The sequence below is a fragment of the Erithacus rubecula genome (assembly GCF_903797595.1).
Source record: "Erithacus rubecula genome assembly, chromosome: 10".
Taxonomy (NCBI): Eukaryota; Metazoa; Chordata; class Aves; order Passeriformes; family Muscicapidae; genus Erithacus; species Erithacus rubecula.
In genome coordinates, this window is record NC_136662.1 from 26,250,343 (window position 1) to 26,262,728 (window position 12,386).

At 37.8% G+C, this 12,386-nt stretch overlaps 1 protein-coding gene across 6 annotated transcripts in view; it reads right to left on the bottom strand.

The window, feature by feature from the left end:
- Nucleotides 1–12,386, bottom strand: part of DNM3 (dynamin 3) — a 168,933-nt gene that overhangs the window by 124,762 nt on the left and 31,785 nt on the right. For 3 of the 6 annotated variants that reach the window (XM_079313622.1, XM_079313619.1, XM_079313620.1), the window contains exons 8-14: nt 12,099–12,234; nt 11,100–11,167; nt 10,190–10,328; nt 8,996–9,082; nt 6,971–7,041; nt 3,500–3,548; nt 1,832–1,861 (exon numbers count right to left, since the gene is read on the bottom strand). In XM_079313622.1, the coding sequence (XP_079169748.1) occupies nt 1,832–1,861; nt 3,500–3,548; nt 6,971–7,041; nt 8,996–9,082; nt 10,190–10,328; nt 11,100–11,167; nt 12,099–12,234 (580 nt within the window). The remainder of the gene's footprint in view (nt 1–1,831; nt 1,862–3,499; nt 3,549–6,970; nt 7,042–8,995; nt 9,083–10,189; nt 10,329–11,099; nt 11,168–12,098; nt 12,235–12,386) is intronic. The other 3 variants (XR_013775250.1, XM_079313623.1, XM_079313621.1) reach the window with 1 other exon arrangement.

Consider the following 12,386-nt stretch of genomic DNA (forward strand, 5'->3'; position numbering starts at 1 on the left):
ATATGCTACAAAGCAGGATTAAAAGAAATAAAAATTAAAAAAAAAAATTAAATAAAAAGGGGTTACTAGGGGAAAAGTCACTTATTAGAACAGTAGTTCAGGCCAGCTGATGGGGTCTGAATGCTACTTGTGTCCAGAAGAAATGAATCAGAAAATTAATCAGATTCTTGGTGTAACACTGAAGAGAGGCAGGTCAAACAAAGTCCTCAGACACAAATCTCCACATCACCTGGACAATGCCTAGAAAATCACAGTTCACATTAAGCCCCTTCTCCACTTACAGGGCTGCTTCAAGCACAGCAGCAGATTTTGCCACAGAAGCAAAGCACAGAATCTCCTATAAATTACATATAATCCTGTATAATTTGAGTGTCTTGCATTCTCACACACTTCAATTGGGCACATTGAGCAATGACACTTTCATCTTTAAAGTTTTATCTTGAAGGGGAGCTTAAAACATGAAATTTTAATCACCAAAACAGATCTCAGCACACAACATAGACAATTAAGAGTGGGTCAGCTTTCAGGAGCCAAACCTTGCTGGTCTGCTGTGTAAAACCAAGCATTGCACAGATTACTTCAAGCAAAATGAGAAGACAGACTAACCTGTGGCTTAAAAAGAAACTTTGTGGAGTCAGGTCAAAACCTCAGGCGGTAGCAAAGAAAAGACAAACAAAAAAGGCCAAGGATTAAGTGTGAGAGGATAAATTAGTAGTAAAGGAAAAAGGAGAAAAACATGCTAAGAGGAATTTGCATTATTGTCCAAAAATAGGGTGTTGCTGTGCTCATCTTATTTCCAAGACACACAGCAATAGTTAATAGTTATCTGCATTACTTCAGTCCAAAGCAAGTTACTAAGAAAGAAAAGCAAGGTATTGCAAATGAGCATCTCACTGTTTTGGGAAAATTCAGTGATCTAGAATTTTCTTGAATTATCTCCCCAAGGGGTTAAATTCAACTGCTGCTATAATCAGTGATGCCTAGTTCTTTTTCCATAACTGAGCATTAGTTTAAAATGATAGTTAATCAAATTTGCTGATGTGTGAACAAACTGAAAAAATGTACGTTTTTATCACAGATATTGCCAAAGAATACACACAGTAAAGAAATTTATTTCTTACACCTTACCATCACTGAACTGGTAGTAGATTGTTATAAAATTAACTGTAGTTTAGACAATTAATTCTAATTAGTAATATTAAAGACATTCATGTATTTATTTACTCATGAAGTGGAAGGGTTAGAAAAGAGTCTGTCCGTGATATATTGATCCTCCTGGTGCTATGAAAAGAATGCTAAAAAGGCTTTAAATATTTTCATTCATAAAACTCACTTTTTCTATCCAAAGTAATTCCTTGAAATAAACAAACCACCAAGAACAGTACCTGTATCCATAAACAGCACACTCATTTACACCAGAGCTAATGTTTCCTTTTGGTTACCAGAAACTTATTTGCTCACCTTTCAAAGAGAGGTTTACTAATAGAGGCACTTACATCAGATAAAAACTGCTTTCCAGTTATATCATAAATTAAACACCAATTAGTCATTTTAGTTTGAGAAACTTGGTAAATTATACAAATATTAATTCTATGCAAAGTCTTCTACAACATTTTAAGTTATACTAGTTCAGACTGGTAACAGCAGGTTAGTAGCAGTTAAATGATGATCTGCAATTACACTTTGTTGAGGAAGTGTTACAGACAATTCAGCTTCACATTAAACAGTTTAGCAGCAAGTATTGGACAAACCAATGAGTTAGAGACAAACTTTGCCCTCTGAGAAGCTAAATGAAAAAGCAACAATAAAGCTTACAGAACTTAGCTCGTACAATTTGCCTTGAAGGCGGTAGATTGGTTCCCTGAAATAGCAAATTGCAAAAATGAAGTTTTATTTCAGAAACATTTTCTCATTCTTTTCAACTCCAAACAATCAACTTACAAACATCTGTTTATTATCTCTATAATAAAAGGTTCAGCAAAGTCCTTTACACCCCAAGTAACCAAGTTTAAACATTGAATTTAAAATGCCAAGCTTTTTCTTCACTTCTTTAGAGAGAAAACATTCACTCAATTAAAAAAATCATTCCTTTTATTTGTGTATTCTTCAAGAGCCAGATAATTGGTTGCTTTTCCTTTTATGGGACACTCCAAAGTGATGACAGTCGTTGTGTTTGACACATGTTCCGGCACAGCTAGATAAGAAGGAAATCTCTCCTCAGAGGGGAGAGGCTGCTCTTTGAAGCCATTACAGTGTTTAGACCTTCCAGTTGTTTTTTGTTGTTTTTTTTTTTTATTTTAATCCAAACCATATATTACATCAAAAATGCCACTCATGCTGGTTAGGCTGTGGGGAACCATAACATCCAAGAAGCTGCTGGATTATTTTAAGAAATATCTTGAAAATAACTAGCAATTTCTTGGTGAGAGGAAGAGATTGAATTTCTAGTCCCAAAAAGATGACTAGAACTCTTGCCAAGAACTCTTGTCTGCAACAGCAGCAGTACAGGACACTTGCTGAAATCCCAGGTTTATCGCTTGGATCTAAACTCAGCAGTCACATTTGAAAACTTTGATCAGGAGGTGAAACCTCCTGACTATTGTTTGACCAAATTGCATGTGAAAATATCAGGAAGATGTCCAATAATTATACAAAATTGTCTTATTTCTACTACTATTTTTTATTTCATTCTCAAGTATCTACTAGTTCCATGACAATTTCTTTCTGTTTAAGACTTTGCAAAAACCTCAAAGTGAGCAGGAACTCTCCAAATTGTAGCACTTTCCTTGTTTCATCATATATTAAGAAGAGGACTGATCCTGCCAAGTACTGAGAAACCTGGGCCCACACAAAAACAGAGAAGGAAGGCAGGCTCAGGAGCTCTGAGCACCTTGCAGAATCAATCCCATATTCTTATGTGATAAAAAGAAACAATTTCATTAATATATCTCAGTGAAGATGCTAATTAATCTGAGAGCATTAACCACTTATTCTTAGTTCATTTTGAGAAAGGCTTATGGTACATAGTCAACAACTGTGTGATGTCAGCAGAAAGGTTTCAGAAGAGGTAAAGGCAAATCCACATTTGCTTGCTGACTTGCTGCTGTTCAGCTGTGAACACATCAGGAGTAGCAAAGGACACAAAGCACACACAGGCAAGTACTCACCAGCATTTGGGACTCTGAAATTCACAAGTTTGCAGTTAATGACAAAACACGGCTGTGTAACAGGAGGGATTCAAGGCACTGAACAGCAGGGGAGGGAAGACACTCACCAGCAGTGCAAGGAGCAGCAGAAATGCTAAACAAGTAAATGATGATAACAGTGGAAGTCAGGTGGCTTGGAAAAGTTCAGCAAAACAAGGCAATGAGGACACATTTATGTATGTTTGAAGCAAACAAAGGTAAATGATACACTTAAACAGAAAATGCAGCCAAGAAAACCAAACAGCTTGGATTAACTTGCACATGCCATTATCCATTCTCTGTTAGGTGCCTACCTGATTTCCCACTGCACTTTTGTTAACCTGACTGCTTCTTTGTTGGGCACTAAGGGAAGCAGAGGAAAAGAGTTATGCTGAAGAAACTTGAACTAAGCCAGTTTCTGAGGAATAATTTCAGCAGCAATAGTTACTTTTGATTCCAGCAGAGAAAGCTAGATTAACACAGCAAAAGAAACACAGGAAAATCATTGCATTTATGTGCATATTTCAACTGCTTTTCTGATTATATTTGCCTGCTAAGGACAGAAGGGACATGCACAGCAGACAGCTCCTACCAATCATCTCCTTTCCAACAACATCCTTCTTGCATTGGTAAAGGTTACTAAAAGCACAGAGAAATTATGGCTCATGTGGGTAACTTTGGAAACTTTAGCCTCTATAAATATTCAGAAGAGACAAAAAGCAAGCCATTTCTGTTATTTAGAGCAGTACAACAAAATCCTCCCCTGCTGGAGGCTCCTTAATAGCTTTGTCTTGACAGTTTGTTTTGGATATTATTCTAATATTTATATGCACTATGAGGGTGTAAATATAACCGATGAAGCCATCATAAAGCTGGTTCAAAGCTGAAATCTTATAAGAATAGAGCACATTTGAAATTAAACCATATTTAAAATATTTTTCTCAATTCTTAAACTTTGGTATTCCCAGTTCCTGAAATAAAACACACTCCTTGTCTCAAAATGAAACAAGTGGCCATTAATTCTAAAAGCATCTGCATTATGTGGTGATTTGTGTTAGGCCACAAAATTAAAATACTGCTGGAAAGAAGAAGGAGAGAGCTGGCTTTAGCTACTCAGCCACCAGCACTTCACTGGTGACAGGAAGTTTTGTTTGGATTAGATTATACCATTTCACTAGGCACTGATTCACCGAAGAAAAAATCATCCATATGCCAGCAGCTCCAAAGGCAGAGAGGTGTGCTTGCATCAGAGCCTGTGGCCAATCCTGCTGCTTGGTGCACAGCTGCTGCTCCAAAGAACTGATGAAGCACCCAACCCAACCCTTGTCCAAATTCTGATCCTGCCCTTTGGACCACACTATCAAACCAGCAGTCCACAAGCAATCTGGGAGGATATCCACAGGATATTTATTCCATGTGCCTACTCACTGTGTTTAGCTCAATCATCCTGAGCCTTTTGACCAAATAATACTGCATGTCCCTGGTGCATCATCTAACTTTGGATTGATAAGCTTTGAAACATAAATTATGATTAAATGAAGTGCACATAGAAGGCACAGCACTAATCTCTGGTTTGATTTCTTAATTTTATCACCTTAGAAAAGCTAATTATACTATTAACTAAGAAACTCAAGCCTTTTAGAAATAGCCCAGCAATTGGTCCTCTACTTAATGTTCTAAATACAAATTACTCTTAAGGTAGATTGAAGCATATAGCTGTTCTGGAGTTATACCAACAGAACACAAACCCAAGCCCAGAATTTTGCCATTTGTTCTACCAAACAAGACAAAAAATATTATTCTAAGATTTTGCAATTTTATAACTATGCAAATTTGTTCTAAATACTGGCATTGTTAAATCCCTCTCAAGACAATTCACATTGCACTGTACCTGCCTCAGGTCCTGCAGTGCTGCAGAGTAGTTTGTCATCTCTTGTGCTCTCACTCTTATGACCAAGGTTCACAGGACTTACACTGTTACTGCAGCCACATGAGACAAGGGGCTAGAAGGCTCAGCAAAGGAAAGGAAACACCAGGGAATCTGGAGAATTTCTAGTTCAGGATGTTTAGATGCTGCAGAAACCCCTGTGGTACCCAACTTATTTCATTTATGAACCAGTTCTAACATAACTGCTGTAACAACACACAGTTTCAAATTAGTATTTCTCCTGTTTGTCTCTCAAGCAAATATATTTTAAATTCTTCTTTGTTATCTAAATTTTCTCTTTTAGTTGAGCAGAAGTCAACAGGGCTACTTTCCTTCCCATCTGTTCCAACCTAGAGAAACCCTTGCTTAAACTTACCAGTGAACTTAAGCCAAGAGTCACTTGTTATCTGCTTATGCCCCATACACAGCACTTAGGGATTTCCAGATCTCAGCTAGCAAAAGAGGAAGCAGCTTTCCCAAGAAATTGAACTTGGGAATTGCAAAGACACAGCAGCAAGGACCATGAAGGCTGCAGGTGCAGCACCTATGAGGGGAATTTTTCCAGGAGAGAGACATAATGAAATAGCTACAGATACACCTGGAACTCCAGAATCCAGTACTATAAAATATGGAAAGTTCTAACTTGACAGAAGGAAAAGCCTTTTCACAGTAAGGTGAGGCTAGCATAGGAAGGCTGGAGAATCTTCAACTTTGGGAATTCTCCAGGTCTGATTGGACAAAATCCTGAGTAGCCTGATCTGAACTCAGCATGGACCCTGCTCTGAGCAGGGACTATGTGACTTCCCAAGGTCACAACACACACCATGAATATACATGGAGTGTTTTTAGCAGCCTTTTTCCTGTCAGAAAAGGATGAAGAGTAGTAAATAGCAGGCAGGTTGTTATCTTGACCTCTAGAAGGCCAGCCACCATTCCTACAACATCCTGTCATTTGTCAGGAGAACTGATAACCGTATCTAGGACCCGCAAACAATTCTAGAGAAAGTTGCTCAAACCAAACACATAAACAGTGCCTGGCTTTGCCTTCTCCCCTCTCAGATTACTGAACTCCCCATTTTAAACCTTCAAGGCACACTGCCAAAGATGTGGAGCTTCCTTTACAGTGCTAACCAGAATTGGCCAGAGTCAAATACGTACTGTGGTGCCAAAATTTGTTGCCAGCATCTCACACGGCCGAAACCTGTTGTGATTCCAACCACTGTTATGGCAAATATGGCATGAATATGTCTGCAGGAACATTTGTTCTTCAAAGAGTGAAGACATCTTCAATGTTTTTACAAGTGTCAAAATGTTGGTATGAAGTCCCTGAGGCACAAATTGCTGGAAACTGAGGGAGAACATTCTGGAAAATATTCTCACAGCCTTTTCAATTAAGCGAGGAGAACGTCAAACCAGGCCCTGCAGGGCATTCTGCTACTATTATTCTCTGCAGCCAAACAGCAGGCACACTTACAATTCAGTGACATCCATTATTCTGAGCAAAACTGTTTCACACAGAATCACAGCTCCCAAAGTATGCATCAATAACAATGTGGAAAGACCACCAATATCCATTTCTGTGGTCCTGAAATACGTGTGATTCCAGACTAAGACATAAGCTTCAGCTGCACTGAAACCAGGCCTGTGAACTGGATGAAGATTGCCCTGCAACTGGGACAGAGTTCAACACTGTGGCTATTGAGAAAGAGCATGGTCCTGCATGTATGGGACTCTGCAGCCTGGATCTTCACTGTTACACTTCAGGACTTGTGTTCTGAACATAATAAAAAAAAAAAACCCAAGCAAATAAACAAAAAAGCCTGGCAGTGTCTTGATAACAAATTTTCCACATACTTACTTTGCAAAGCCAATGAAGTCTTCATGGTTGGTGTTGATATAAGAAACCTGGATATCAATGAGCAGCAGCATCTATTACAGGAGACAGGAAAGCAAACTTGGATGGGTAAGGTGGAAGAGAGAGATTGAAGAAAAGGAAGGGAGGAAAAAAACCCACAACTCTTGAGCTTTCTGCATTACTGAATATTGTTTTCATAATTGTTCAAGCCAAAAGCAATATTTTCTAAATTCCACTGCTTCTGTTTCTGTGCTTGTTTAATAAGTTACACTGCAGAAGTCCTGTTCCCTCTTTCTATTTTTTTCCCTAACAGACCTCATTTTTCACTCCCTTGGCCCATATCCATTCCATTAAGATCAATCATACATGGGCAGAGAGAATTTTAATCATTATATAGCATAGATTCCAACTCTGCATTTTGCAAGTTTAGCAAAATTCTGTCTATCTGGAGCATTCAAGCCAAGCCAGCAAAGAACCTAAACCTTAAACCTAAAATCCAGGTACCTACACTTTCTTTATGTACCACACAAAGGGATAAGTAATCCAGTCCTGGCCCAGAAAATGTCCAGTCCAGGTACCAGCCAGTCATTCTGGTGTGCACATCTGGACTGAGAGATGGGCTAACAACAAAATAGCAAAATGGTTTGCATACCTAGCACTTGTCAGTCCTTCAGTAGCCCACAGAGAATTTGATTCAACCTTGACAATCTAATCAGTAAAGAACTTGCTAAGGTATCAGCAAAAATTCCCTCCCACCCTCCAAGAGGCTCTGGAATATGCATGAGACTGCATTTCACCCCTGTCTTTTCAGATTTTCATTTATCAGAGGGAGCAAGGAAGGAACCTACTCTTACCAAATGGTGGCATTTAATCACTTCAACCTTATTGCTGCACAGTTCCTCAAATATAGCATCACTCCCAAATTCTTCACAATTTCCAGAAGATATCAATTGCCTCACTTAGACTCAAATCTCCACTATGTTTTTGATCCACCTCTTACCTCTGAAAATATTCTCACTGGTGTTTTGATTTATTAAAGATAAATGCTAATATCAGAAATAATGATGTGAATGTGACAATGACCTATTTCATCAACTTTTGGCATTTACAAAAAGCCCCTATTTTGTTCTTTGTTCTGAGAAATAGTCAGGTATGTGCATACAATGAAGAGCAGGAAAATAAAACTCAATTATTTTAAACAACTTGTATTTTCTCCAAAATTTTGAGATAGCAGTGCTCTGACTAGAAGTCTCTGCAAGTACAAGCCCAGCTAATAATTTTTTTTTTGTTAAATTACTCTTATGTTTACATTTGCAGCACAGATTAAAACAGCAGGATGTGCTGCACAGCTCCCTAACTTGTAGAGGGACAGGACTAGAGAGCCAGGAGTCCAGAACAGCTTAGGAGCTCTGCTTACCCAAATCTTTCTATTGTCACACTCTGCATTTTCCTGACCATAATTCCTGACTTCACTTCACTGGATTTTCTCACATGTAATCTCAGATTTGCAGTTTCTTGCATTTGGAAAGTTTGGCTGAGTGATAAACACTTTAACCAAATTTTTCTGAATTTTTGTTTTTTATCTGTCTTTGAACTTGAAGGAAAACTTGTCACTCCCTCAAGGGTCCCAGTACAATTGTTTGTGAGCGTCACTTTAATTAGGGTGAGAGGTGGGTGCATGGGATGGGTATGTTAAAAACACCTGGAAACAAAGTAGAAATAAGCTATTCCTGAGTACATTTGTTTAATCAATATTGATTCCCCACAAACAGCTCTAATGGCCCAGCTAAGAAGTTGGCACACTGGTACAGGAACAAGCCAACACTACTTAACCTTTCTGTAACAATTTTAGTTTCTGTCAAAGTTCAGTGGTAAAGAAGCAATTTTTCTTCCCCTCTAAAATGTGCAGCCTATTTAAAAAAAAAAAAAATCTTTCACTGTCCTACTGTAGTTTGGATATAAGAACTATTAAGAACTATTCTCCCTTACACACTTCCCCAAACTGTCACATCTCCTATTTATTCTCACCTGATCCTTGGTCTTCTCTTCTCTTTCACGAATGTAGCCAGCAACAATTCTTTCTGTTTCCTCACACAACCTTGGATATGTTGCCAACTAAAACAGAATATTAATAGAAATTTACACCTGCAAAGGGGCTTCAGTAAAACACAAGTGAAACACAGCCTCCAGCTTTCGTCTTTTGAATAAAGCAAACATTATAAATGCTTGGGACTAGAAGTTAAGCACCCTGCAAAGCAAGCCTTCCTTGCTGCTGTTCAGAGACTGGAGAGACCTAAACCCTTGGATTGTTGCTGTTCTTTTCCTCCAGGGAACACTGTGGAAAAGACACTCTGGACACACAAAACAATGTCTATCTGGGGTGAGATTTCTCTCTTTTCTACTGAGCCTAATTCCAGAGTGGTGCTCTAAATGATTTCCAAATATCTTGTTTTTTAAAGGCTCCACCTTGTGGCTACATCTTTACATAACAATACTGAAAAAAGCAAGATACAGTGGTAAATTTGGCCAATGCCACTGGGAAGAGCATCTGCACAGTTAATTCAAGTGACATGACCTCCAGACTTTGACAAAAGTGAAAAAAAAACCTGGAGATTCTGCTGAAAACAGACGAGAGAATCTGCTTCTTCTTTGTCTTTCCAGTCTTATGAAATATCTCCTTTACTTCCTCATTGGTATAAAAAATTTGCTCTTTTCCAGAAAAAATGCAAAAGGATATTTTTCATCAACCTCATCCTATTGTGGTCACGTTCCAGAACCACTCCTGTACTTACTATTATGGGGTACCCTACACTGGGATAGTGGGACAGGAAGATGGACAGGTTAGACAGCAAAAGCAGCCAAGTCAGCTGAGAAGTAAAAACTTGGTTTTAAGGAAGAAGCTAAGGGCATCTCTTGACTCAAAAACACCCCCCACCACAAGAATCAAAACAAAAGAATAATAAATTAAAAAAAATTAACTTTTCCATCATTAGATTGTTTTGAGAGCTTTGCAGAATTTATTAATTTATTTAATTACTTTAAGTAATTAAATAATTAAGTAATTAAGTAATTAATTTATTAATTACTTGAAGAAGTCCTACTCTGTCCAACAGGTGACTGAATCAGAAATCTCTTGTAACAGCATAAAATGCAAGACAGGCTTTGTATTATGTACTATACCATTACATTTTACTTACATTACCAGATCTATGTGCAAACTACCTTTTTAGTGCACTTCTTGACAGTGTTGATTAACTCTTGCATCACCAGATCCACACTTTTTAAGCAAGGTCCTTTCAGCTTAACTATCTGCTTTTTAACAATGGCTTCAAATGCCATATCTGGAGTGAACAAACCTGTTCTGTGGACATAAAAGAATATGTAAGAAAGTAATAAAAAAAATCAGGCAAGGAAGATTTTCTTTATTAAATTGCTCAAATCTTCAATTTTGGAGCCAAGTAATATAAACCCTACACAAACAGGCTTCTACAGAACTAAATTTGCTTCTTTCTCAAAGGAAGTGTCATTCTGAGTAAGAATATACTCAGAATATAAGTAGAAACATGCTTGAAAGATGGGATTCCTTCCTTCATGCTTGAAAGAAGACTGCAAGAGCTCTAAGGAGTATTGCTATAATGCAGTAAAGCCTCTGCAGCAGTGCACCAAACCTTAGAGATGAGTGGTAGCTGCAAGCACTCCATGCACAACCTCTTGCACAGCAAATCCATAAGATTCCCATGGCTGCACTTTTCATGCACACAAGAAAAAGAGGTTTTGCTGCTCTGACATGGAGAATTTCACAGCTGGTCACTGCAGAGTGCATGAATCTACAAATAGCTACCTCACAGACCCAGTTCTAAACAAATGGGCCTTGCTTCTCTTTCAAACACTCTTCTCCAAGGTCTACCTTAGCAGATAAATTATATAAAAAGCCAAATTATAAAAGTACACCCTAAACTATCATTTCACTATGATAAATCACCTCTCCAGCAATCAGGCAAGAAAAGTTCAAGTACTGCACCAGAGCTAGCAGTGTCAACCATCTGAGAATGTAGCAATCAGGTAGAACAAGAAACATTTCCCAAAACACTGAGAACAACAAAGGCTTGTGGGAAAACAAGGGAGGACTTGCCTGATCCCATGTATGTTCTTGATGGCATAACTGATCTCTCTGCGCAGTTCCTTCTCATTGAATTCCATCTGCAGGAACAGCAGCACGTGAGAGCACATTAGGAAAAGGTTTTAACAAAACAGAAAATATCCTCTCTCTCTCTATACAACCATGAGACAAGCAAGTTCAGCTGTTAAAATAGCAAGTTCTAATTACATTAAATAATGCATAGTATTTTTAAATGCTTTAGCACTAAGGTTACAGGCAGCAGTAAATATTGTTGAAAATCAGACTCTCTTCCATTCCAGATATCTCAACAGCTGGAATGATTTTGAAGAGTTGACAGAGTAAGCCAGAAACAAGATTTGGAAGTCTCCACTTTTTTTTTTTTTTTTTTTTTTTTTTTTTTTTTTTTTTAGAAGCCTGGTTTCTTAAAGTGGTGCAACTTCTGTGATTACAATCTGTTTATCCTCCCCATCCCATTCTACAGTTTGCAACTAAATTTAAGAAAGGAGTTGCCTCAATTATGAGCTTATAAAGCTTTTCTTTAAGTTTCCTGGAAGCCAGATAGCTGGAAGAGAAGTTAGTGTTGTCTCAAATGAGAGGGCCATTACCTAAGTCAAACCATCACAGAATGATTTGGGTTGGAAGGGATCTAAAGAGCTATTTTCCATAACTCTCAATTTAATAGATACCAACTACTTGAACACAAGTCAAATTTACCAACTGTAACTGTTTTCCTGCCCCATTTAACCAGAAGAAAGATTCCATTTGTGATAAAACAACAGGAGAGCACAGAAAATAGTATGAACTGGAACTATAATTACATTCTAGTTCTCATATTTTAGAATTCTTAGCATGTCTCAGTATCCAATTCTAAAAATTAAGCCAAATGTCTCAATTATAAAGCATATTAAAAGCATATTCTTTCAATCAGATTTTTTCTTGGCTACACTACTATCAGTTTGAATATAAGGATACATAAATAAAATAAAGCACATCAGCAAGATGGATAAATACCTTCACAAGTTCAAAGGGAAAACGTTCATGGAAAATACGATTGATTTTGGCACCTCCTGAAAGTTCTAGTGTATCAACTTGATCTCCTGATCCTTCAATTCTTTTCTCAAAGTCCACTGAAAACTGCTGTACCATCCTAAATGTCAAAGGAGGGGAGGAAAGGAAAAAAAACAAACAAAACCCAGAACAATTTAAGCATATTAACTACTAACTCTTATTTCTGTATGATACAACTAGTACTGCCTATTCAAACACATTTAGCAACTGCCAAAAGTATCAGTACAATTG